This window comes from Rissa tridactyla, chromosome 4 (assembly GCF_028500815.1).
Source record: "Rissa tridactyla isolate bRisTri1 chromosome 4, bRisTri1.patW.cur.20221130, whole genome shotgun sequence".
In the NCBI taxonomy this organism is placed as follows: Eukaryota; Metazoa; Chordata; class Aves; order Charadriiformes; family Laridae; genus Rissa; species Rissa tridactyla.
In genome coordinates this window covers 13323016-13350988 of record NC_071469.1, presented here as the reverse complement: position 1 = coordinate 13350988, position 27973 = coordinate 13323016, and the positions used below count along the sequence as shown (strand labels likewise).

Genomic DNA, 27973 nt, shown 5'->3' with positions numbered 1-27973 from the left:
AGCTCCATCTTAGATGCCACGGCAGGCATGAGGTGGGGTTACTGGACACAGACTGGCTAAAGCTGGCAGGAGCCTGGCTCGTGGGACAGGCTCCAAACCTGAGCCGATGGCCACGAAGTGGTAAGAGCTACTGGTCCTCGCCCAGGACTGTGGAGTCATTACCTAAGTGGAAATGCCAGCCACGATGTCGGTGCTTGCGGCTGATGCCGCACGCCACGGGGTGCCGGGGTGAGTGATGCATTCATGTCTGCGGGGAGGCTTAAGCACATGAGCAGATGCTTGGATCCCCGCAGGAGACCCCACAGCGCAGTGGAGCCGTGCTCCAGCCTGCGGCCAAAGGGTTTTTCCTAAGCAAGAGGTGCTGGAGCAGCACTCCCGCTCCTGCGGCACACAGGAGTCTGTGGATCCGGCTGCAGCAGGGCCGGCCATCGGCAGACACATAACATCACAAGGATATTATTCTGAATTTGAAAGGCGCCTCTTCAGCAGATGACAGTAATTAATTCCCATTAGCTTTTAAAAATCTAGAAAGCTGCTTTTGTAGGAGGCCAGGCTCCCCCAGGCAATACCACACGTTTGTTCTGGTTTGAAGCGAGCAGCACGTGAAGCAGCAATTCTGCTGCTACAGGACAGTAACACCAAATGAAGTGCTTGTCCTGGCAAAAACTCCCCCCTGCCCTGAGGGGAATCAAGGTTAGTGTTGTACTTGAGATCCCAGGCAATTTGTAAATAGGTATAAAAAATATGGCATTTCTGGCAGCAAGACTGAAGTCCAACTGGAGTCGATAACCTGCACCAGCACGAAGCCTGGGTGCTGCTGGTGCTTCAGGCTGGGAGCTGGGCGGGCAGGCGGAGGCACCAGTCCCAGCAGGAGGGGATAACTGAGGGTGCGCTGGGGCCATTTAGTTCCTGATATACCAATGAGGCTCTGGACCTGCTGCTTTCCAGGCCAACACACTTTTGGGCTTGCTTGTTGCTTTTTGGCTCAACACGATGATTCATTTTCCTGACTACTCCCGTTAGGAAGGCAGCCGAATCCTGCCCAGAGGATCCCTCCTTGGGGGTTTCGAGCCCCAGCGAGGCAGCACCACGACAGGCTGCCCCTGTGCCGGCGTCATCCCCACGGTGAGCTGGGGGCTGCGGGAGATCTTCCCGGGCGCCCTCCCAAACCCTGTTTCTGTGCTTCTGCCACGCCACCGCAGAGAAGCCTATAACCCATTAATAATTCTATAATTGCTCTTTCTCATCAAGCCAGCAGTTGCATCCCTAATTACATGGCAACAATACTATGCTAACAGGATGAGCTATAATTCCTAGGTGGTATTAGCGTTGTTATTTTACTCTGAGTAACTTCCTGGTAATGGCCATTTGAATGTGGCAATATCAATTAAGTCAATATAAATGCTTAGCCCCTGGAAAAATCATTAATACAAATTTCATTCTGATAGCCTCTAATCACAGCTAAATACAATTACTCATACAAGGCCACTATAAAAAGTATTTTTCTCATCAGAAGAAATTCATAAGGTTTTCCCAACTGTTTGTAATAAAGAGGACACTATATAGAAAAGTCCAGAAAATAAGCACACATTTGTTTCTCAAAACCCATAGATAAACATGACAATATCTCTAAATTACTGGCTACTGAACAAGATTTCATTTAGCTCTACTCAAACTGTAGCCTAGTATAAATGTTTTCAAAGCAGCACGCCGCTGTTTCATCTGGAACAGCTGCACAGGATTTCTTTGATGTCAAGCTCTTGTGCGGGGATGGCGTTTCAATTTCTCTTTATGCCTCTGTACTGCTGAAACAGGAAGGAGAAGACATTCAATAAAATAGGTGGTTTTCATGGAGGAAAAAAACAAAAAAAACCAAACAAAAAAAAAAAACCCAACAAGCAGGAATATTTGGCCTTGAATGCAGTACCAAAAAATAATTCATCACTGCAGTGGCGAGAGACCTACACTATGCCTCTCGCATCCCTGTTTCAAAGGGGAGAGGGAAGACACCCTGTGGATTTGGGCTGCAGCAGGGTCTCCCAGCAGCGCTGTACCAGGCGTTCCCCAGGCTCCGCGCTGGCAGCACCCGTGGCCAGTGGCTATCCCGAGTGCCCACGCGGCGGGTGGGTGCTTTGGGGACGTGCGCCCTTGTCCTGCCTCCCAGCACTACTGCGTCCATCCCTCATGTACTCCCCAAGGAGCATAAATACAATGAGCTGAGGAAAGTCTGTTCCTTCCCGGCTCCCACCCAGGCCCCTTGGCCTCGGTGGTGCCAAGCACAGCAGGCTCGAGATGCTCGAGGGCTGCAGGACGTCCAAAAAGACTGTGGCTGGTCACGACAGGTATCTAAAGAAGCTGCTGCTGTACATCATTCGCCAAAGATGCTTTCCTTTTGCAGTGAGCAAACGTTTTTTTAGATGGCTGTGTCTGCAGCACTCATCACTGAGCAACCACAATCGCAGCCTATGAAGCCGGAGAGGCACATAAGTGCAAATCCCACTCTCAAGTGCCTGCTGGTTTCATAAGTGAGAGGCAGGAGCCAGTGAGGAGGAGCCCCACGCAGCTCCTGGAAGGAGGGGGATTGCCCTGCCTGCTGCCTGCACAAGCTACACACGTGTGGGAGGTACCAGAGTGGACAGCACAGATTTCTCTTCCTATAGGGAGATAAGGCTGAAAAAGTCCAGGACATCAGGAGCAACTGGCAGGAGGGCAGACAGGGCAACAGGGGGAGCAGTGGCAACACCGCTATCTCCAGGCAGGATCTCCCTCTCCTGCACTTTGCAAAACATTCATGCGAGTTTATTTGCCTTGCTTCATAAACATTTTCCAGACAAAGGCTTTTTTGGGAACACTCTCAAAGCAGCGCTAAAGGAGTCTCCCTAGTGACCTTCATAAAGTACATTTCCTAAGGCATTTCCCACTGCATGTCTTTTCAGACACCCTCTTTGCTGCACAGTGCTTATTGAGGGACAAAAAAAAAAAAAAAAAGGCAGCAAAAGCTGAAAAAGGCTGCTGAAAAAGCCAGGGACTCTGTTTCAAAACTCAGTGAGCGGATGAAAACAATTTCTGCCAGTGTCAGTGAGCTCTTGCTCGCCTGCAGCGAGGGTTTGGGGGCTGCTGTGTGGACGTGCTGGGGACACTGCCGCCCAGCTCAGCGCTGCACACGCAGCTCACCTCCCCAGCCAACTTACTGCTCTCCCGCCGCAGCGCTGCCACTGCCCACAAACGGGATTTCTTCCCTGTCCGTCTTCCCCAGAACGAGATGGTGCTTCTCCATGTTTATGACACACTGTAGAGAATAAATGCCTTGAGGTAAGAGGGAAAACTGTAATTCACAATGGTCCCAGCTCCCCCAGCGTGGGTAAAAGCCCTGCTGGAAAACCCCTACCTTCAGAGATTTCAGTGTCTGCAGCCCAAAGGAGAAGGGTTTCTCACTGTCTTCTGAAAAATAGGAACATTCAGATTTATATGTTCAGAATGCTCTCCCATGCATTTTGTCAGTGACTCCATCCTTCCTCCACGGCTGCTCTGCTAAACAAACCCCTGTTTAATAAAGGGTCTGAGTTACTCTCGGGGGGGAACATGATCAAACAAGGGCAGGCAGATGCGTCCACAGAGAGACGCGGTGGTTACTCCATTGGCACAGCAGAGCTCAGCCCTGCTGAATGCACCCTCCCTCCCTCCATCTGAAGGGCCAAACAGGGACTTTTGCTGCAGAAAAGCAGTATTTCTATTTTAATTTTAACATGTCTCTGAAGCTTCATTTTTCCCCCTGGGGTAAGAGGGAGTAGAGCCCCATCTGGACCTGGAGGACCAGAGGAGCATCCCCACACTCACCCACGACGAGGGCAGCGCACTCCACGGGAACCGCTCCCACCGTGAGGGTGAGACACTCGATCTGGCCGATGGCCTTCACCTTGGATGGCAGTGAAACCATCTCGTCTTCACCAGGGAATGCTTTGAGATGCTCCTTTAACCTGTGCATTGAAAACACTTCTAACATGAAACAGCCACAGTTTGGCTGCTCCAGCAAGGAGCAAACAGTGTTTGGAGGGTACTTAGACCATAAGTGCTCTTAGCTTGCTCGTATTACCATGCTGTTATTGGAAAGCTGCTTTTTTGGCAGGTTTTCTGTGTTGCTCTGCATACAGCCAGCAGCCTACCCCCATGTCAGACCACAGCACGACCTACAACGCAGCCTTGGGGCCACGTCAGCCCTTGCCCCAAGCAGAGCTCCTTACTGGATTCTGCTTTTTACCTGAGGAATCTTTTTTCCCTACGTTTACTCAAGACTTGGGGAAGCTGCTGATCTAAAATTGCTTCTAATGCGGCAGTGTGGGTGTAAGGAAGGGATACTCCACTCCAGCTCCCACCAGTGGAGCCGCCGACAGCATGTCCCCATGCCTCACAGCCGGGGCAGCGCGCCTGATCCACGCTTGTTAGCGGGTGCTGCTCCTGCTGCGTTTATTCAGAGAAAATGGGGACAGATCAATCACATTCAGCCTGAGAAAAGGGAAAAAGAGTATCAGGGATATCTGAGGTACAGTCGTTTCTTCTGTCTACGCCCCATGAACTAGTCTGACAACACTGATTAATTATTTAGCTTCGGTTTCTCTTTTGAACTGAATTAGAACCTAATGGAAAGGCAGTTTGGGGTGACGATCTCTCCCTCAGATAAAAGCTGTGTCACTTTTCGACTATTTGAGGCACCTTTCTGCTAAGCTGCATTGCAGCAGTGCACATGGGTGTGCATGCATCTTTCCATCCGTCCTGGGGGGGACCAGCCCCCCTCAGAGGCAGAGCCCTGGGACCGAGGCAGGGATTGCCCACACCATTAAACACAGGTACAAGGAGCAGGAGAGGCAGCAGAGAGAAGCAGCTGGATCCCCTCTGTTGGATCACCCCTGAGTTTCCCTTAGGGACTGGCCTTAACATAGCTGGAAGGAACATATCAAGAAATAGTTTATGAGCTCCTTGGCCCTGAGCTGGCTTTACTCTGGCTGGAGAGAGGTTGGAATGTGGGTTTTTTGGGTGCAGCTAGCTCCAATGGCTTCTCTGTCCACTCAGAAGAAGACATGCAGTCTTTGGCTGTGGTCTCTGTTTTCCCCCATTTGTCCCCGCTGCAGGGCACAGGCCGCAGCGCTGGAGCCAGGACCTGAAGAGAGACGAGATGCAGCTGGAGATGGCTCCTCGCTCCGACACCTGCTGACCCAGACAGTTTTCCCAGGGCTGCAGAGAGGCTGCGGGGAGGGACTGGGTACAGAGAAAAGCCACCTTCGAGGAAGCACTTCATCCCAGCTGAGAGTGAGCCAAGGACAGACAAATAACACATGGGCAATGCATGGCTGAAAACCGGCCAGAAAACTGCAGTGAGGTAAGGAGAGGCACTGATGTATGATGCAGTAGCACATCTTGGAGTTGGGTTTGAAAGCGTAAAGTCCTCAGCAGTCTGCAGTGACCAGAGCTGCTCATGTAGCAGCTGCACCTACACCTCTGAGGGGCATTTCATAGAATCATGGAATGGTTTGAGTTGGAAGGGACCGTAAAGACCATCTAGTTCCAACCCCCTGCCATGGGCAGGGACACCTCCCACCAGACCAGGCTGCTCAAAGCCCCATCCAGCCTGGCCTTGAACACTTCCAGGGATGGGGCATCAACAGCTTCCCTGGGCAACCTGTGCCAGTGTTTCACCACCCTCATGGTAAAGAATTTCTTCCTGATGTCTAATCTATATTTCTTACGCTGTGGCAACCTACAAGCTACCCCCACTGCTTTCCTCAGAGGCAAAGGAAAGAGCTTGAACAGCACCATGACAAGGTGCAAAAAGATTCTTAAAAAAGAAGGGAGGCGATGAGCCTGTGCCTCGGGCACACACACGCTGCTTTTATTCCCTGACCCCCTGGAGAGCTCAGGAGCAGAGCCTGTCCCCAGAGCCGCTGAGCCTCAGCCGCGGGCACAGCAGCACCCATCAAAGCACGCTGCGGGACACTCCTGCTCCGTCAGAACAAGAGTGAAATCGCCTAGCACGCCTCTTCCCTGCTGCTTTCCAGGGCCGGATTTAAACAAGACTCGTGTTTTATCGTTGCCACACTCCCTGGACTCCTTTGAAGTAAAACATCCTGGAGCGGTGCCTGTTGTCGCAGGGACCTACCATAGTGACGGCAGAGTGCGCCAGGCATCAAAGCCCTGGTTTTAACCCGCTTTGGTAATCTGGCTTTAGCTTCTGTCTCCACAAACACAAACAGCAAAGGAGCAGCGGGAAGGATCCGAGGGGTCCCACTGAGCAGGAACCAAAGCGACAAGTAACTCCAGGGAGGGACACGGGCCTTTTCACTGCAGCAGATGGCTACAAAAGTGGTCTCACTCAACTCAGGCGGGGTCCCCACAACCTGAGAGCAGAAACTGACTCTAACCTATTTCTTAAGCGCTCTTTGAAGGGTGGGACTGCTGAAGCAGACTGGTGCTGCAAAAAACTACACAGGACATACACGAGGAACACAGAGAGCAGGCGAAGTGTCACAGAGCACCGCTGCACAGCTCTGGCGTGTCGAGCAGACAATACAGCATCTTACAGATGATGTACAGATGAGACCCCTCCAAATGCACTGCTGTCACCTGTAAACCGGGCTGAGCAGCCCCACGGTTTGTGACAAGTTTGTAATAAATGCAGCCACCTTCCAGCCACTAAACACTGCTGTGCAAAGTGATTACTGTCTGGACAGAAAACCGTCACCATTCATTCAGGGCCATGCAGTAGTGCTCAGGGAGCAACAGCAATTGGTTTTTGCGTAATCGATGCAAGTTGGCAATAAAAAGCAATGAATCCATGGGAATAAAGTGCCAAAATCTCCTTGATACCCTGCGAGATGATGCCTGATCCTGCTCCTCGGAGATCAGCAGGAGTTTTGCTGCAAATGGCTGGCAGTCAGCTCTCTAAGACTACGTAAATACATCTCCTTTCCCTTCAACTGGGAGATATTTGTTATTGGGAGTATCGTCAGACACCAGATTTCGAGTACAGTCGCTTTACACCCGGTGCTGGGGCCAGCAGTGCTGCAGCGGGAGCGGGGACCTGTGAGGCTGGGCTGATCAAGCCCCACGCCTGTCCCAGGGACAGCGAGGACCAGGGGGAAGATTCAGCTGTTTCATGGGGTGCTGAATGACAAACAGGCAGGCACTGGAAAAAACACAAGTGCATCCAACCCTCTGAAGGGATTTACTCGGAGGTTGGTACAAGTAGCTTTCTATTTCAGCTCCCTGCAAGGACATTTAAGAATAAGGCAGGAGCTGGTTGTAAGAGGAGGCTCAGGGGATTGCCTGGGCACAGCCCAAAGCACTCTCTTCCAGAATGGACATCGCTGGGGCGAGCGAAGCCCCAGCCCCGGGACCACTGCCAGTGCTGCCAGGTGCCACGAGTTCCCGCAAAACAAAACCCCAGCTGGATATTTACCCGAGCCTGTCCAGGCAGGCAGACGACATGAGGTTGTGCTGCGAGCCAGTGTCCACCACGGCCTTCAGCTCCTTCCCCGCACACTGCAAGAGCAAGCAGAGATGGGAGATGATGCGTGGGATGCGGGATGAGCACAGGGTGTCCAGGATCTCCACTGCCCAACGAAACGCTGACATCTCCTGGCCCCAGCCCATCCCCGCTCCGCCACATGCTCAGTGCCCACAAGGTATCGCCTTGTCCACCCCAGGCACCCAAGCGTTGGCTCTTGAGCTGCTTTTTAAGTGAGGTGGTGCTACAAAACAACATGGTGTTGGGTCCTCAGCCCTTCCCAACAGCATTTGCCGCCGCAGAGAGCAGAAGGGGCAGCACCAGGCAGAGGGAGATATTGTGGAGAGCGGGAAATACAAAAGAGCATGGGGGTAAGGATGAGAAATGTGAAATTACTCTTGGGGAAAAAAAAGAGGGATGGCACTCAAAGAAAACAAATAGGCTGCGAGCACAGGGATTTGCCATGGATAATTACTCCTCAGTGTTTCAGCATGGTGCCCCAGCTTCACTACTCCCCTCTGCCCTGATGCCCCAGAGTAGACATCCATCAGACCAGCTTTCTCTGTGATAACCAGGTGGGCATCCATGCCAGAGCAGCCCTGAGCTGCAGAGGGAGAGCATCCCCACAGCTGTGGCAGCCCCAGTGGAGTGCAACCCTAATTGGGAAACACGGAGAACAAGAGCACAGCTTGACCCTGTCAGAAATAAAATCTGGGGGGAAAAAAAACCCAGAAGGCTGGGCAAGGGGTATTACCTGGCAGCTCACCACTATGAGCTCCTCATCCTCCGTTTTCCCTGAGCTGCCCAGTTTGGTTTGATTCAGCTTGTTGGTCTGTGTTGAGATATCACTCTTCAGGGTCCAGCTGCCTCGGCTGCTTCGTATTTTTGACAAATTTGTCTCCATCAGGCGCTTCTGCAGGATATTATGTGGTTGCTTCAAGAAAAAACACGCAAAGAAGAGCAGGGTGAAGTCAGAGGAAAGCCCCAAAGTGACCTGCGTCACCAGCCTGCTTGTGGTCTGCACAGGCCGGCGCTGCTCTTGCGGGAGGGATGCCCTAAGGTCTCACTCTCCCTGATTCCCAGACTACATGTACTCTTCCTAGCCTGCATCTGTTTGCACTGCAGCCAGCTCAGGCTTACCCGGCTTTGACTAAAGGGAACTACTTTGTGTTGAAAAGGGAATAATCCTTTCAAAATATTAACCAGAATTTGGAGGGATGCCTTTCTTTTTCCAAACTCAAGTTCAAGATTTGATTTCATGTAGGGATCAAAAGAAGTCAGGCTTTTCCAAGCTGGTGCTTCAGCCGTAATTGCCTTCATCTGTTGATCAGGTTATCAGGAATTCTGCAGTGATGTGAAAAGTTAAGAGGTAAACAATTACCTTTTCAATTACATGCACCACCTAAGTATGAAAAAGGTGTATGGAATTCCTGAATGAACACAGACGCTTTCCCTGAGCACTGGCATTGCTGGCATAGGAAATACCTGTGCCCAGCCCCTACCCATGGTGAAGCTTTTTACGTTAATTGACCCAGAATTTAAGAAGCTGATTTGGGTGTCTGTGCGTCAGCTCTTACAGGTGTGAGTGAACAAAGCACAACCACAAGAGCAGCGCTACAGATGATGTCTATTGTCAGACCTGGTCTGGCCTTTAGATCAGAATGTGGCCTAAAGTTGCCCTGCACCTCTCTTCCCTCCACATTTGTATTTAGCTACTAAGGGTGAGTAAATGGCGCCAATCCTGGTTGCCATGCCACGGGAGGGAAAGAGGTAAAATCGCCTGAGGTAGGTAGGTATTCTCCCAGGAACCCCCAACGCTTTGTACAGCAGTTTCTCGCTTCCTCTGTCATTCCCATTTGCACTGTGAGAAGCATGTTGCCTCTCAAAATCTCCTCCAACTGCTTTCCCAAAAGGCTTTTTATGTTTAATGTTCGTCACGGGTGGATGCACATACTCTGCTGGAGGTGAAATGACTCTGCTTGATTATCTGCTCATTTCTCTGCCCAGCTAATCTCCCCCTCCCTCCCATTACTGCCTTTTCCTTCTGATTTTAATTTGTCCACAGTGAGACCTTCTTACCAGCTTATTCCTGAACTTTTGCATTCGTATTTGATATGCCTGTGTGCCCGCAGAGACATCTAAACCAGCAAACCTCCTCATCCCAAGGGAATTTCAATGGGATCAGTATAAGTTTGAAAACCTCGGGCCGTGGTTCCCTGAGTTGGCCAGCACGCACCCTCGTGCATGGTGCTTTGTGTTTAAAATAATCCGTGTGGCATGTTAAATAACAGCACTTACAAAAGGTTAATGCAACTTGGCATCATCCTAAAATAACTGCAGCCACGCTAGCGCTTCAGATCCTGCTGTAGGCTTAACACGGGCGGTTAAACTGGACCTGACTGATGACACTGGGTAGATGCAGCCAACCCCAGTGGTCACCGTGACACGTAAGCTTTTTTCACCACTTTTCACTGTTCTTACTTCTGCGTACAACCTGTGGCTTGAAAGGAAATAAAATTTCAGGTACATTTTCAGTTGTGGGTGTTACGTCTGACCAGCACGCTAGAGAGCATGTCCTGTGTAAAGATGATAACGTGGCCACGCTCCCAGCGACGGGGAGAAATCGGGTCTGACGTTGCGCTGTCTCCTTCACGCACAAAAAGTGACGAAGCTCCAGCACTGCTCTGGTGACCAACACCTTCCCAGTGAGACTGAACAGCAGAAACTAGTATTACTTCACTAGATTAAAGGCAGGCAGACTGGCTCTGGCTCCACTAGTAACGGAGCCTGTGCTGAGGGATGAGCAAATCAATTTGGAAGCGAGAGCTCCCTTACATGAGGCAGAAGCTGTAGGCGCACAGACAGCACTCTCATCACGTCCAAGGCTCCTCATCTGAGCAAAATTGCAAGCCAGGGCTTGCTGACAGTGGATGGCACGTCCTTCTTACTCTTTATCCACACATCTGGAGGACTAATTCTTCACGTCATCAAAAAAAAAACCCAAATGAGGGCATAGGTGACTGGAGAAGCAGATGGGTGAAGTTCCCAGCTGGCCAGAAGACAGCCTGTCACACAGTGGTCACTTCCTCGTGCCCAGCCCTGCTGGGCTAGGACTGAGAGAAGTTTCTGAATGGCATCATGTAGGACAGTCTGGTGCTCTTCTGATCTGCCTGGCCTAATCACATACCCAAATATCTTCGAAAGAACAGGCTGGAGAAGAACAAGTCGCCAGCACATTCATCATTGCAATTTTAACTGTGACCTAGCCTTGATTTAAACCTAAATTTTTTTTTACCACAAGTTCTCCTATGGATTGTTAACCAGTATCATAGCTGGGTTTTCTCAGGCCCTGGTTTTATGAATCCAATATGGCACCCAGCATCAAAAGGAAAAAACCCAGCACTCAGTAAACACAAGTTACCAACACAAACGGGACTGTCTTTTGTTGACACTTGCTCTTCTGAAAGCCACAGCGAATCTTGCCTTCGGGGGGACAAATGTTGCTTACGTTGTTCTCCAGTACAGAAATAATCTAGCAAGAGGGGGCTGAAAAGGTTCCCTGCAGCACCATCCTGTCTCAGGCTATTAATTAATTTTCTCTAACTTTTATTTCCCTTGACTCTCGTGTGCAACAGAGTGAGGGATGTTAGTCACGAAGATGACTCAAGTGATGGATACATACTTGGTAAACAGATAATGTTCCAGGGGACATTTGCAAATGCACATTTTGCTGGAAAACTGCAAGCAGACCATGTCTGGGAGGGAGGGAGAGGACGAAACCCCCCCCCGTGACAGCGGTGGGGAAGGCAGCCGTGTTCTCCCTCCAGCACGTGTCAGCAGCACAGCCAGGACCGGTGTTTGAAGCAACCCAGGTTATCTGGTGCTGTCTTTCGATGGATCGCACAAAACCGTTGAAAATTTTATAAAAGCATGAAATGTTACATACCACTGTGCGAAAATTGGTATTTCCTAGTATTGTTCAGCACAATACAAATACAAAACAGGAAATATTTTTTTTCGGAAGATATCTCCCTTTCCACACCTGAGACCTTGCAAAAACCTACAATCCCTTGAAAAAGCCACAGTAGAAACCTAAAAGAACTGAATGGAGACATCAGCTATTGCTGAACCTATTTACCATTGTCTGTCAAAACCATAAATAACTCCACCCAGTTTTGCTCCTCTCTAATTTATAAATCAGAACGTCACTGCAGCTTGCAGTAGGCATCTCTCTGGCAGGTTTCCCACTATTTTGGCTTCTAGATCTGTGGATAACAAGACCCGTCAACAACAGTTTCACTCAGGTGGAGATGAAAGCCAGGGAAGATGCTAGCTTCTCCCCTCCTCGAGCCTGTCTCAGGAGGTTTGCCCTCTCTTCTGTGCCTAGACAACAGAAAAAAAAAAAAGGAGTTTTAACACACCAATGGAGCTTGTCCCAGGAAATAACAAATTTCTCTCGCCTTCCCGTCCTTCATCCAAATTCACCTCTTCTACCAGCTGCCTGTGCTCGCCTGCCCCTCTCGCAGGGGGATGAGGTGGGACAAGAGATGTCCCCCGCTCTCCTGAGCTCCCCAGGTACCCTGGCAGCGGCCAGGTCTCTGACCAAGACAGTGCATGTAACATCCAAGTTTTTTGCATTCTAAGCAAGACATAACAAACTCTGGGGTGCAAGGCAGGAGAAAACTGAATGCACTGCAATTGACTGCAATATTGCAACAGGAGCAGGGGATGGGGCCATAGGGGCACCCGGAGCTGAGCTGAGGACCCAGGTGCCCAGGGGAGGTTTGAGGGCATTTTGGGAGGGAGAAATGGGTTTTTTTGGTTGTTGTTTGTTACTATTTACAACTTTGTTTCCTAGCTTACAAAATGATACGGGTCTGTCTCAGGCAAAGCCACCTCCAAACCAGACCGGCATCTCTCGAGAGAAGTGTGGGAGCAGGAGGAGGAGCGGCCGAGGGGCAGCACGCCCTGCCCAAGTCAGGCAGGGGGTCATGGCTACAGTGTCGGGAAGCCCAAATCCCAACCAATGACCTTCTCATGCCAGTTTTCTGGGCTTCAGGGAGGAGGCTAATAGTGAGGCATCCAAACAAAACCATTTCTGCTCTGTATATCCAGCCCTACGTTTGCCAAATCCAATGTATGCTATGCTACAGCTTGGTCTTATGCTAGGCAAACAAAGTGGAATATGCAAAGGGAGTGAGGAGCTGGAAGTGTTCGGTCCAACCCAGAATAATACACTGAAAAATATTGGAAGCTTAACATAGATAATTACAACAAATATTTATCAAACCTGCCTACACCGGGCATCCCCAGGAGAGATGCTTCAGGAGCCGAGTAACAGCACACAAGGTGGGGGACACCAGGACACACTCCCTGGCAACCTGCTGCCACCTCGCTGTGCGCAGCACCCCCTGCACTGTGGCCGAAAGGAAGGGGATTTGTCCCCAGAATCGGAGAGATCACTGCCAGCTGTTTCCCTGACAGACACAGTCTGTCCTCACCACCTGTCCCTGTCTCCCGGGAGCTGTTACCTCCTCTCTCCTCTGGCCGAGGCCGCTGGAAAACCCCCACGGGAAATCCTGCATTAATAACGCCAGTCACGTCAAAAGCTCTTCCACCCACGTCACCACAGCTGTCATGCAGCTTTAGACACAAAAACTGGCTGCTTTGTTTGGAGGTGTGCAGTTGTTCACAAGAAAGGCGTGCAAATACCCCTGATGCCCTGGGCCTCCTGACCCCGCAGCTCAGCCCCTCTGGCCCCGGACCTCTCGGTCTGGGGCCCTGCCAAGGTGGGGTCTTACATCTTGGAGACTCTTAGTGCTTCTCCAGTCTCAGAGATGTATGGTCTCCTGCTCCTCCTGGGGGCAACTCTTGTGACATCCAGGCAGCCACGGCACTGGAGAGACACGGCGGGTCCTCTTGAAGCGATGCTCACTGCTGTCTCAGCCATGTGTGGTGTGAGGGCAGCAGTGCCGGCAGCATCACTTCACTGCAACATGTGCCACTGCAACAACTCTGAAATTCATGGCATCTTCTCTGGGGCTGCCGGAACAAGCCTGAGCACGTGCCAGTGCTGTTGCTTTGGGGACTCCTCATACATCCCATGGGGCAGGAGGCTATGGTCAAGGCAAGCCCTGGTCACCTGTGCCCACTGTCCCATCACACCCCACTGTGATGTGGGGACAAGAGGTTCTGCAGTGAGGTGGCCCATACCAGCTTCGTTCTCACCCCATCCCTTGGCCAGAGACCCACCACAGCCAGGGTAGCCGGGGTAGGCAGCGCACCTCTGCTGTGCCACACCTCCTTTTTGTCTTTGGAGGGGATCAGCAGCTGTGGACCTCCCCAGGGCTTTGGCACGTCCCTGGAGAGACCTCCCGCCCCCCTGCAGACCCTCCTCGCAGAGGCTTTGGGTGCAGCAGTGGTGATGCTGCAGCCACCGCTCAGCCTGTGCAGGCACAGGAGTGGGGAGGAAACCTCAGGTGACATTTCTGTGACCAGGGCCATGGTGAGGAGCACCATGCTCTGCCCCTGGCACCAGGGCTAAACCTGGTCCTCGCTGCTGCGGGGACAAGGACTTCAGTGCTCAGTGCCCTTGGCTCCTGCTACCTGTTGCTTCTCTTGTCTGGGCAGAGCAGAAAAGCCCTGTCATCAGGGTCTCCGCTCCACACACTGAGTGTCACCGAGCCATGACACATTACTTCAACACTACAGATAATAGTGATAACACCACCATCACGCTCTGAAAGGCACCTTGTACCTCCCTGATGGAGAGCTGCCGTTCAATGGTGACCAGGAAAGCTCCTTCTGAGCCTTTCGCTTGGCAGGAGCTTCACTCCCTACAACTGCAAAACATTTGGGATATCAAAAAAAATCACCTCCATGCGCACTGCAGAGAACAGCCAACTCATTACACTTATCTCAGCCAGGCAGAGCCAAGCCTAACCCAGCTGAGCAAGAAGGCTATAACGGAACAAAACTACTCCACTAAAAATAAAAAGATTTGCTTTTTTCAGTGAACCTGTATCAAGCATTGATAAAAGCAGATATTGTGTGTTACAAGGTGCAAGAATTTTGCAACAATTGGGGGAAAAAAAAAAAAAATAAAGTATCTTTCCTTGGTAGGATATGTTTTCTAGATTGTACTCCTTACATCACAACTTTTGATATTACATTTAAGTATCACTTTCCATTAGAGAAGCTCAAACATTTGTGCAAATTAGTATTTAGAAATGCTCTCCAGCCCCTGGACGTGATGAAGAATATTGTATGTCAGCTACATGATCACATGGATCATTGCATATGTAAATATTTCAAACCTACAATTATGTATTTTAATCTAAAAAACCCCAACATATATGCATAAGCCTTTTTTAAAGTGTAATCTTGGCAGTTTTATATTTTCAAGTACTAGTGACGGCACTTTACTGGATGTTTTATGATTATATGTTGTGCACATATATGCATCACGGACAAACATATGTGTGTGTACGTATGTAATATATGAAGCCATTTTGGTTGATTCAGAGAGGATTATTGTACTGAAAACAGTACCCTTTTTTCTGACATTCATGCAAATGCAAAACAGAAAAAAAAAAGCTTTTTAGAGCTGAGTGCCAGACATCGGAAAGAACCTACGAGCAAAAAGCAATCCTGGTGATAACTAGCACCGTATTTCCACTCCCTTCCGCATACAAAAGCCTCATTTTTATACCAATTTCTACAAACAACTAACTTCTCCTCCTAACAGAAAAATGGCACGAAGAAAAAAAAAATAAAAAATAGACACTACCGGTTTTTGAAGTCTCCTTCCAATAAACACAATAAAGCCTTACAGTATCTTTTGAAGTCCCCAGCTTCTTCAGTCCATCCAGAGGGAGGAGATCTGCAGAATCCTTGTGAATAAACTGAACCGCCTGCTTCATCCTCCTCTGCTGGCGGAGAGATGCCGCTTCCCTTATCTCCACTTCTTTTCTACTTGGCTCCGTCAGGATACCCGAATAAAACATCTTTCCACCCGCGTGTACGGCTCGCTTCTCGAAGATGCGCCTCTCGGAGAGATGGAGCCGGGGAGATGCTCTATCGCCTGCGCTTTATAACCGGAGCCTGGTGACGTTTGGAGACCGGCAGGTACTCCAGCCGGCGTCGCCGAGTCAAGGAGGGGTTGGGCACATCGCAATACGTTGCACAAACAACGGCGGGTGAGCTCGGGCTCGGTCTAAGGGAATAAACCGCCGCCGTTCCTCCTCGCTGCCTCTCCTGAAAGCGAGATCAGCCGCAGGCGTCCGACAGCTCTCAAAGCCCCCCCAGCAGCCTCACAGGCAGAAAAGAGAGCGACGGAGCACTGGGACGGGGGGGCTTTGAGAGCTGCAAACAGCCCCGGGAGCCAGCACACCTCCCAGCTAACCTCTTCAGGCACAGCTTTTTTTTGGCCTGGATAGGAAATCTGAGGTGTCATGGTGGGTGACAGCTGCCCAGCACCCCTGCGGTCCCGAGTGCTGCTGCCCCACAGGGCTGGGGTGATGCAGCCCCGCACGGACTCTGTAACCAGACATGTTGGGGTTTGCTACCTTATGCCCAGGGTTAGGGCAGGCTCTGGGTGCCACCTGCCTCACCAAAGCATCGCAAGCACCCATCTGCATCGTCACCGGCCACTCAAGTCCCCAGGAAGGGTAAGGACTGTCACAAAAATCGCCCCAGCCAGATCAGTGCACCCCAAATGAGGTTTTACACAGGGTTCCTATTCCCATCAAACGTTCAAGTACAGCACGATTTGACTAATCGCTAGCATCCACGCTACTGATTACTAGTCAGAGTAAAACTTTGCAAAGCAACTATATTTTTGCAGCATTCTTGCTGCTTGTCTATTAACGCAGGTGTCCCTGGAGTCAGTCTTACTACAGTTACTTATCTCTGACGATGCTGGGAGGGTTTCAAAGACACGTTAAAGGGGCTGGGATGCTGGCGTTACCTTGGTAGTCCAGGGGCATCCTTTATGCTTCATGGGCGGCCCTACACTTCCAAGAAGCAGAGTCCTTATTTCTGGGGCCAGGCTGTCCTTTAGTTTGTTTTACTTAGGCATGAACAATACCAAAGTCTCCAGTAAAATTCTACTACTTCATTACATCGCAGTGTATAACACGAACTAATACACCTTAACAAAGTTAATACACTTTTGTACTATAAAGACTGATTGATGTAATAGGTAGAAAAGGGGATTTTGCTAACAGGACTCACAGCGTATATAGAATCATAGAATCACAGGGTTGGAAGGGACCTGTGGGGATCATCTAATCCAACCCCCCTGCCAGAGCAGGGTCACCTAGAGCAGGTTACACAGGAACGCTCCAGGTGGGTTTTGAATGTCTCCAGAGTTGGAGACTCCACCACCTCTCTGGGCAGCCTGTTCCAGTGCTCTGCCACCCTCAAAGGAAAGAAGTTCCTCCTCATGTTTAGGTGGAACTTCCTATGCTCAAGTTTGTGCCCATTACCTCTTGTCCTGTCCCTGGGCACCACTGAAAAGAGCCTGGCCCCATCCTCCTGACATCTACTCCTTAAGTATTTATAAGTGTTGGTAAGATCCCCCCTCAGCCATCTTTTTTCCAGACGGAACAGACCCAAATCCCTCAGCCTTTCTTCATAAGAGAGATGTTCGAGTCCCCTAATCATCTTGGTAGCCCTTTGCTGCACCCTCTCCAGCAGTTCCCTGTCCTTCTTGAACCGGGGAGCCCAGAACTGGACACAGTGCTCCAGATATGGGTTTCTTTCACTACAATAATGAGTTTTTAAGTAATATATCATCTCTCACCAGAAAGAAACACTTACCCCCCTCAAAGGACCCACAGACTTTCATCAGCGCCGCTTAGGCAGCACGCAGTCACCTGAACCTTCCACTTTCCAAGTAATTTGCTGCAAGGAACAGGCGAGGAGAAAATGCAGCTCTGCCTCAGGAGAGACAGTACGGAGCCAGCAACACCCCGCATGGGTTTGGTTCTTGTTAAACTGACGGACACCTTTAATGTGCTAGATAAAGCACAAGAAATGCTGAGTTTAACCCAGAGTTTATGCCAAGCCTGACTGCCAGGGCACTCCTAACCTTCAGGTCAGCCAGGCTGCTGTCCCCACTTTGCTCCCCCCAACCCACGCAGCCCAGGCTCACTTTCTGCTCACCAGGACACCACCTGCCTTCGGCCAGCTCCAGGGAAACACTCCTGCCTCTGACAGGACAGGGACAGGGGAGGCCAGGGAAAAATACTTCGGGAAGAGATCCAAAGTAATGTGGGGGAGAGAGGAAAAAGAGGACTTCCCCTGAAAGCAGCCAGGGGAAGACATTCCCCTAGCAGCAACTGAAATATAGTGGGGAAAAAGAAACCCAACAAAACACAAATGAAGGGGCCACGCAGGTTCCAGCCCCCGGCAGCTGTGAGCTGCAGCCAGCCCTGCCCTCTCACCTTGACCCACGCAACTGGGCCAGCCCCAACAATCTATTTCTTTACCTTGGCACATTTTATACGTAAAGCTTAGCTGCCGTGGGGGAGCTGGTGGCTGACAGCAGCCCCTTCGCAGGAGGGTCGCTGCCAGCAGTGCCCAGGGAGCGGTGCTGGCACTGAGCAGGGCTGATGCCAGCTGCTGCGGTGATGCCAAAGCGGCAACGCTCTGCGGGTAACCTTACACATCTGAGCTCTGCAGCCACGGCCAGACTGCGTGTGTTCAGCCCCTCCTCATATGACCTGGGGGGGGAGATGAAAAAAAAAAAAAAAAACCACAGATGAGAGTGCAGAATATAATAAAACACAAACCCATTATATCACAGCCTCACATAGAGGCCATTACGCATGAGCCAGCCCGAGCTCGGTGAACATGTCAGTGTGCAGAAGGATGACAGGGCTGACAGTCTGAAGGGGGAAATAATTTTTTCTCCCCACGCTGACTTGGCTCATTACACGACAGGACCATTGTTCCACTTCAGGCAAACACACCCAGAAGGATAAAAGCACCTTATTTTTCACCTTGGGAGCTATTTGGCACTCATCCAGCTGATTAAATAAAGACATATGACTACATCCACGCTCTCCCAAAGGCAAGGAGGCACAGAAGAAAGCAGAAAGACTGACACTGAAACCAGGAGACAATTTTTAATATAAAAACTCCAAGGAGGAGCGGCACTCTGCCTGGCATACTAGTAACTGCCCAGTCTGCTCTGGCTTACAGCAAGAAAAGTAAAGCTGCAAAAGCAGGTGGAGCATGAAAAGCCCCCCTCACACCACAGCTCCAAGAGCGCAGCCTGTGTTTTAATTCAGTAAACAAGCATTTGTTCTGAGCCTGGCAATTGCACTTCTGCCATATGTTATAAATGCACCTTGTGCCTCAGATCAGAAGAAAATCTTAATAAATGAGATAAAAGCTCTAATTCCCCTCTTGATTTTTAATCCTGGGAAAGAGGAAAGTGGGAGGAGCAGTAAAATCATCTGCTCAAATTACTCAGGATCCACACTGAAATAGGGGCTCAGTTTAGATACTTTGAACCCAGGGTTTGAACCCAGCAAAGCCAAGGACAGAGGTGCTGTTGCCCTCAGTTTCCAAACCCACTGCAAAGAGAAAACAGAGGGAAATGCTGCTCTCTCTGGTCTTTCCAACATGCCCTTTGCCACCGCAGCTGGGGACAGGGGAAGGCAGCGCCATACAGCAGCACAAGCACCCTTGGAGGGAAGGCAGAGGACACGCAGCGGTCGGGAGCTTATTAGCCACCCTACTCGGAAGATGAAGGGAGACAGGTCCTGCCTGCACACACAACTGGCTTTACACACGATGTAAACTGATGGAGCTGAATCCCAGCAATTTCATACCCCCGTTTACAGCTGATTTATACTGGCTTAGTATGCAGTCACGCTTGCAGTGCAAGGGAAGAAGAAGAGCTGCGGAGTTTCATTCACACCCCCATTTCTTCTCTCGACGAAAAGGAAAGAAGCAGCAGGCAAAGCAGGAAGTGGGTTGGTCCTTTTTATTTTTTTTTCTTTTCTTTGATTTCTCATCTTTCCTTAAAAAGAAATGATTTGTTAATGGTTGCCATATCCTGAAGAGATGCAGAGATGCCCCAGAAAACTGAGAAGAAAGGACAGAGTGGTATAATTTAACAGAAAGAGCAACAGCCAGGAGTCCCAGATAGAACAATTTACCACAAAGAAAAAAGTTTAGAGAAAGATTCAGTTACCAGAAGGAAGACTGTGAGGAGCTCAAGAAAATGAAACCACAATAATTGATGTAGAAAAATAAGTTATTCTGTCCATCACTGCAGGATATGTAAGGGTCAGCTCTAGCCTACTCAGCCAAATAACGGGAATAATTTGGAGGCTTTTCCTAAAACAGTTTTTTCCTAGAACAGTTGGATACAAAAACCCAGAAGGATTTAGTGAGCTGCTTAATCATCATTTGTAGGAAGACAGAGACTATGGATAGAGCTGGAGAAATCCTATAACATACAAAGGTAGAACCAGGCTGAGATTCCCAAGAGATCTGGCTCATTTTGTTTGTACAGTAATTCCACACCACTGTCTGTTTTTCTACTGCTGACCAAGGGAAAGGACTTCCTGGGCTGGGATATGGGCTCCATCACAAGCACAAGGACTTCACGGAAACAACTATTCACGGGGCAGCTCTCCCCGTCTACCTTGGACACAGCTCCAACCTCCTTTCCCCCACTTTACATGTTCCGTGCGGTACATGAGCTGGTGGCAACAGGGACAGAGCAGGGGCACTGATGACAACAGGAGAGGAATCAGACACTGTGCAGCTTCTCGTAGGAGACTGAACTGAATTTATCTGTCTAGTTCATATACAGGCATAAGAGGTGGATGATAGTTTCAGGAACGTAAAAACTACACACATCAAACCGAGAGATTAAAATGCAAGTCTTGCAAGAACTCGCTCACCTTTATTTTTCCCGTTTTAAAGAGGCTGAAACACTTCTAAAAAAATAAAAGCACAGTGAAGCAAATGGTACACTTCTACCACATATCTCAGTGACACCCAGCTCCTGGCTAGGAGCTATTTGCGGCTGATGGAACATAAGAACAGGTCCTGCCTCTGGGGCTTGCAAAGCCATGCTGGTAACTGTGCTGCTCTGGGAAAACAGGCTGAGCCCCTTCCAGGTCCCGCACGAGCCAGGGAAGAAGCTGTGGGTTCCATGTGCCAGCAGAGAGGCAGGCGGAAGATTTGGGACAGAGTGACAAGGGGAATGGGAGAAGCTGGCAGGTGACTTGGTGAGTGCTGGGGAAGGGATAAGAGGACAGTACGCATGGGGGCTGGCATGGGGCACAGAAAGCCTGGCCTCCCCTGACCTCCACATCACAGAACTGTCAGGAACAACCACAGCCCTTAAGGGAAGTAACGGTGGCTGCAACGCATTGAACTGCACCACTCCTGCTCACAGCTGGCGGAAAACAGGGCTGATCTTGCCCCCGACACCACTCTCTGGCTGGTTTCCCTCAAGACAAGATCCAAGCACAACTCAGATGTTGCTGCTACGCAACCGGCCGCACACACAAGCACAGACATGGCCACCGGGTCTTTCAGAGCTTTCCATGGAGCTGAAGACACAGGGAACTTTCCTCTCAAGCAAAAAGACAAATTCATCTCCCTTTCTCTCCCAAAATGTCCCTTGCATGGCTTTCTTCAGGAACTCCACCTGGGCAGGTGGGGAGGAAATGGTGTACACAGAGGGCAGGTGACGTTTCTCCCTGTATGTATCACACCAAGTTCTTATTTTGTGCAATAATAAGATTATTCCAGTATAAAATTTCCAAAATGATGAATTTTAAGAAACATTAATACATGCTAGTTCTCACCCTCCCACATGTATGCTAGACTCGAACTGCAAATATTTATTTTGAAGTAAGCTACACATATATTCAAAGTGCCAACCATAACTACATCATTCAGACTCCCCAAACCTCAGGGGATTTCACTTCCCCTCCTGTCCTGCAAAAGGCGGCTTGTGCGCCGAAGGCTTCCTCTGCTGCTGGGGCATTCCACGCCGTAAATTTTACATTCAGGTCATTAAAGATATAGGAGGGATCTTGTTAAGGCTAAAACAGCGCGAGTCATTTCACGCTACACAAACACAGTTTTCTCGCTCCTTTTCTAACTTCCCAGATGCCTGACACCCGGAGACCAAGGAGCAGCAGAGCCAGGCAAGCAGGAATGCTGCTGCGCAAGGTTTCTGAGCTCTGAAAGGCAGGAGGAAGGGGGCGCTGCTCTTCTTCACATCAGGTCTTATGTCAGGCCAGCAGGAGCTGCTAAGATATAACTGGGAGCCTGTTGTTGCTCCCCGAAAGGCACAGGGCTGGTGGGATGAGATGCTGGCTCTGAGGGGTAGGAGAAGGCAGGGAGACCCAGGAGACAAAGGCTCGTAGCTGGGTTCTGCAATGAAAAAGGACCTATTCACATCCAATGTGGTTGGGATGCCCTGGCTCATCCGAGACTCAATGAAAGAAGTTGTGCAACAGCTAGGCTGAGTCTCTTCACAGACCCCGCTCAGAGCACCTGGACAAAGTAGAGCTTGACAACAAACTGTAAAAAACAGAGCTTCAGATTGTACCTCAGGGGCCTGCTGGGCTGACCAGCAACCTCCCCACAAGGCTGCTGCGTAATTTTGCTGAGTCTACTTCTTGTTGAGGTCTTGAAATAGTTCACAGCTGCCCCTAACAAAGAGGTTGTAACAAAGAGGTTGCTCCCCACATCAGAGGGGCTGTGAGATGCTTTCAGTGTCATTAGCCATGGGACTAATGATGCCTAAAAAGCAGAGTATCTAAGACACCCAGAAACAGCCATTGCAAGAGCAAGAACAGCACCGAATTTGCTCCAAGAGAGATATGCCATTGTTTTCACCCCTCCTTGCCCCATCAGCAATTTTCTCGCTTTCTTCAGCCTAAGGGACAAAGGCTCTGCACAGCACCCATTACAAAGCCCCACTTATGCTAGCAACCAGCAATCTTTCAGTGTTTTGTGGACACAAAGGAGTCCATTCTTGGTCTAAATACTCCAATCCATTTCTATCTACCAACGCACTTAAATACCTGCTTAAATGCTTTGCTGAACAGGAATTACAAGCAGAGGGCTCTCTGGGCAAAACTCCTCCTCCCCAGCATGGTGAAAAGTCACGCAATACACCAAATACGAGTATGTACACAAAATCACATAGGATATTTGTTAGATCAATGGTACTGAAGCGAAGCTTTTTCAGTGTTTAATGTATACATTACCCTGGGAAACTTAGGAGATCTGTGTTTGCTTTTATATCTGTGTGGCTAATTAATCACAAGGCAGCTGGCCAAATTTTTGCTTGAATCAATACCTTGAACATTAATGGAGATGCACAACGCCCAGAGTGACATCCATGCCTAGCTACAGCCATGGAAGTAGTTTACTAACCTGATCCTAACTTGGCAGCAAGAAGTTTTAAATATTTACCCATCGATTGATGCAAATGGAGCAAAAAATAAGTTGTCATTTTCTCCATCATACTTTCTTCTCAAACTAATAGATTATTCTCAGAAACAACTGGCATCATGAGCAGATGCCCACAATGGCCTAGGAGAAGACCAGAACACATTAATTTTCCATTGGGATCTAAAAAAGGCCTTGTTTCCTGTTAGCCAAGGTGATTGTGTCCAGGGTTATCTTCCCATAGCCCCATGTCTTCATCAGCGCAAAATGCACACTGGCTTCAGGATAAAAGATGTTATGCTGAGGAAGTGTGTGAGGCATCCGACCCAGCACTCTGCCCTCACCGCACAATGACAGCGCTGAAGGCACTAGTGAAACTTTTTTAAGTCTCTTGTCTTCAGATGGCAAGTTCAGAGCTGCCACTGAAGTGTCCAGGCATGGTGAAGCACAGGTATTTGGAAACTCCCTGCCACGGGGCGGGCTCTTACTCCTGAAAGCTCTCTGCTTTTTCTCACTTTCTAGCTAGAGAACTTTCCTCTACCCAAGTATAAATCTACCTCAAAGACATTTCTCATTCCAGATGCTTTGGAGTGGTATGATCCCCAAATAGCAGTACTTGGGGAGAGGGAGCTCCTCAGACAAGCTCTGTGAAATTTACCTCCTGGAGAACACAAATCTCAGAACATAATTTAAAACCAAGCAAAAAAAAAAAAATCACTTTGTTTCTGTAACAGGGCTAGCACAGGTCAGCTCTGAACAGCACTGCCTTTTGAAAGGTTCCTGTATGGCATGCCCAGTTCACCAGGTGATGGTGACAAAAATGACAGAGTATCCCCAGTGATGAAGTAAGCAAGTGACTTGAACAGAATTGGAATTTCCCAGCTCTTCTGCAAAAGCCCTGAGAACAGGTGCTTACTTCAACTCCTGCCAGTGTGGGATTCACCAAGGAACAACATTCTTACTATACTTCTAAAAGACTGACTGTGAACCTCTTCTGCCTCTACCAGTTAAAGGAGTATTCATAGAGGGATTTCATTTGACAAATATTTCCACCTTCTAACAGAGCTGGGATCTAAGACAGCTTTGCACCCCTCCCTCAGAGGAGGGAAGAGGAGGTAGGTTGTTTTGTGTAGGTTGTTTTGTACAGGTTCTTTATCTAGTCTGGAATTGCTCTGATTTCCCAACCAATCAATATTCGATGAACTCAGGATCCGAATGCTTTAGGTTAAATAAAAAATAAAAAAATATTTTGGAACTTAAAGCATTTAAATCCTGAGTTCATTGAATATATCTAAATATCCTTATTTTGGAACTTTACGATAATTCAAAATTTGAGCCTAAGATATTTTACAGGATCCATTTAAGATAAAAATATGATTTACATCCACATTAGAGAGGAGGTCACCAGAGTGTTAGCAAAACACAGGATCTCTCACCTCTGTGGTGCTCTTATTTTTATTTTATGAAGCCGAGACTCCAACACTCAAGTGCTGCAAGTATAAGTGAGCTACCATTGTATCCCTCTCCACACAGCACATGCAAAACTGCAGCAGCTCATAACGGGTGAGATTTAGTGAGACATGTTACTGGATACTCAGTGCTAATATTTGCTAACGCACAGAATCGTCAACAGTACTTCCATGTAACTCTCCTACAACAGAGGTTGTGTTTACCGTGTTGTGGTTTGGTTAAATACCTCCACCTTCAAGTTGAGTCAACTGAAAGATACTTTAGCTTGCCCTATGGCTGAAAAGGAAGCCAGCTGCCCCAGGAGAGCGGGAGCACGTGCGCTGTGGGTATGAACGATGAGACACACAGTGCTATTGATTACCTGTGCTCTGAGGTGTTCCTGCCCTACCTTGGGTGTAATTTACCGCAAGATATCTGTCCAGCCACTGATTCGAGTCAAACTGTGATTGAGCTGAGCAACCTCCCCTGAAATGGAGGAGGAGGAAATCAGTAGCTGATTATACACACAATTTTATTTCCAAAGACAAATGTTCAGAGTCTATTATTGGCATCTGTAAGAACTGAGTCATGAAAGGGATGGGGTCAGGCAGAGTTCCAGAATCACTCACTGTTCTCAGAAGTAAATAACAGCAACTGAATTTATGCATTCACAGCCCATTTCCTTCAACTTTCTTTGAGGTTTATTCTGTCTGGAAATCAACAACTTGCAACCTGTACATTTCCTCACTCATAATTTGTAAAAGAAGGGAGAACAGCCCTGACCGATGGTTGGGATTCAGATCAGAAGAGGGTCTCCTCCCACTGCGATCTGAAGAGGTAACGATATCTGGCCCAGCGGCACGGGTCTTTCTAGGCCCCATATTTACATTTTTTAAAAATAAAATAACGCAAAATATAAGGTAATTTGCAAAATCACTACCTCTTCTTCAAAAAGATTCCTTGGTGGTAGTGGTTGGGACCAGGAGCTGCTAAACCAAGAAAATCTGAATTGTGTATTGTGGCTAACGGTGCCAATGCCCCCTCAGAAAAGCTGCCTGGAGCTGCTGTTACAGCTGCCCACAAGAACATTTCACTCCTTGGCGCATATGTCCTACGGAGAATTGCCAGTGGACTGGGAAATGCTCCTTTAGGTTCCACCAAAGCTGCTGAAGCCAGCCCAAGAGAGCAAGATGCTGGTCCTCGGTCCATTCACACATCTGCACAGGAAGACAGAAGCACACCAGGAGCTGTTGTGTTAATGAAGCCCCCAAGGCTCAGCAGACTGTTTGGTTTAGGCCTCCTGCTACAGAAGACCTAACCTAAAAACCTATCTTGTCAGCACGGGTTTTAACAGCTTTTTTTTCTTCCTAAGGGCCACATGCTGCCCTCTCGTGGGGAGCCCTGTGGATGGTACCCCACTGCCTGGGTACAGCCCTCAGCCCCACGGAGCAGACAGCACAAACAGGGCAGGTATCTCAGGGAGCTGAGGTCTCCCAGCACCTGCAGGAACAGCCGCTTCATGTAGGCCACCACAGCCTATGCCTCATTATCACAGCTCCCCAGATCCTAAAAAAATATCCTTATTTGAGCCCCTCTCCATTATGCCAGGCAAGAATGGATGCCGAGAGGTATCTGAGGGAGGGACGAGGCTCTAGCCTCTTAGATGAAGGTGGTTCCACAGCACCCCCAGGACAGACCACCTTCCGCATCACATTTTACTTCTCCATTACTGCATGTGGAAACACATCCTGCGCGGACAGAGAGCTGTGGGTCTCTGTTATCCACTCCAAGAGTCAAGTTGTACACATGTCCTGTACAGATCTGGGACACATATTTATAATGTGCTTATTTCAGCAGTGCTGCATCCACCTCACACCACAGGCACTGGCCGAGGAGCTTTCTGGAGCAGCCGAGGAAGACAGCAATGCCTGCAGTGTTGAGCGTTCAGTTGCTAGAGCTAAGCTTCCTTCTTCCACTGAATGAAGGTGCTTGTTCTCAGCATGGATGAGCCTTTTCAGGGTTTTATTTTTGTAAGTTTGCTGAGAGAATTAGCACCTACGGGAGCCGGGGCGCAATAGTTATGCTATGTAAGCCAGACAGGCCCCCTGAGCACTTTTCTGCCAGTCCTGTTTTTAATAACTGGTACCTCTCAGCTTTTCCACACAGTCCCTCACACCAGCACTACATTGGTGACAGCAAACTGGGGGCCACCCAAACTCACGAGCAGGGCTGTGTCACAGACAGGCTTCTCTGCTGGACACACAGATGCTGAATTCCCAGTTTTCGGGAGTGCTTTCTGAATTTCCACATTAAACCCCAGAAAAATTGTGATCCCCTCTCTTACCCTAAACTGCTATCCATGGCTGGGGTTTAATCCAGGCAGCACCTCCACGAGCCAGCTGAGCTGGCATTTTGCAGCAGGTCTTCCAACTGATGACGGGACTTGTGTAGCTACAGAGCCTGGTCACAAAGAGGGTGTGAGGCAGCAGCTAGTGCTAACGCAGGGACAAGCAACGCCGAACCTCCGGCTCTAAATCCAGAGCAAACTGTGGCTCCCTGCTGCACCACACCGACAGCAAATACTGCACAACTAAAGGACTTTTGGTATCTCCAAATGCAAACGTGAGGTGTGTTTGAAGCCTCATTTGCTCTTTTGCGTAACCCCAATTCTTTCCTGCTCTTCTCGGGGTATGTAGATGAACACAGAAAGCTGCAAATACCGCATGCCCAGCTTTGTAGGCCCTAGAGCAGCCCTGAGGGCGGCCAGCACACCAACACCGAGCCAGCAGGCTCCTCAGCTGTAATGCTGGCCAGCCTGGAGTGCCCCACGTTGTCCTAGCCCTATGCTGCCTGCTCCCTGCCCTGCCCACCCTTTTACGCACCTCTAAGGCTCCCCAGATCCAGAGCCTTCCTTTTCTCATCTTTTTCACGTATCTGTCTATGCCTGCAGTCGACACACACACCCCGCACCAAGCACAGGGTCCCTGTGGAGCCCTTCCAGCCCAGCCAGCCCTGCCCACGCTCACACAGGCTCCCCTGGGTCACCCCAAGGCAGCAGCCCCGCTGCCAGGGCAGGGCACCAGGGGTCTGGGAGGGCTGCGGGAAGCCAAGCCCCTTGTCACCTCACTGCGGGTGGTTGCCCCTGCAAAGGGCGAGGGGAGGCCTGGGCAGGCACAGGAGGAACACAGAAGGAACCTGCAGCCAGTGCAGCGTCCCACCAGGCACCCACACGTAGACCCCACTGCACCCACCCTACCCAGCATCCCGCTCCTCCCAAGTCTGCATCCTGGGCCAGCTTACTACTTTTTTTTTTTAAACTTTCACTCATTTTTCCATGCACGAACTGTATTTTTTGCATTCTCCTTTCATGACAGCCATTGCACACATGGCTATCCTTGTTAAATACATTCATACATACATAATATATAGACATATACACACATACAGGTGTTTATTTAACATACCTCTAAACTTCTCGATCTTCTGAGCTTCCATCTAGCTCCCATCAAGGCTCCTGTCCATGCTTAGTATTTTGTTCCATTTCTTCTCGCACAGCAAGCGGGGAAAAAAATGCACAAAACCCAC

The 27973-nt window shown here is 49.5% G+C and overlaps 1 protein-coding gene across 2 annotated transcripts; it reads right to left on the bottom strand.

Moving 5' to 3' along the window:
• Nucleotides 1-229: 229 nt before the first annotated feature.
• NRIP3 (nuclear receptor interacting protein 3) lies at nucleotides 230-27973 on the bottom strand. 2 transcript variants are annotated; one of them, XM_054200010.1, is made up of 7 exons: nucleotides 27853-27973; nucleotides 8253-8432; nucleotides 7451-7533; nucleotides 3838-3977; nucleotides 3389-3441; nucleotides 3192-3289; nucleotides 230-1805 (listed from the first exon to the last, which is right to left on the bottom strand). In XM_054200010.1, the coding sequence occupies exons 1-7, from the start codon at nucleotides 27892-27894 to the stop codon at nucleotides 1790-1792; spliced, it is 612 nt and encodes a 203-aa protein (XP_054055985.1). In that variant the 5' UTR covers nucleotides 27895-27973; the 3' UTR covers nucleotides 230-1789. The 2 variants fall into 2 exon arrangements, with proteins under 2 accessions (XP_054055985.1, XP_054055984.1); XM_054200009.1 differs by lacking the exon at nucleotides 27853-27973 and adding an exon at nucleotides 15331-15504.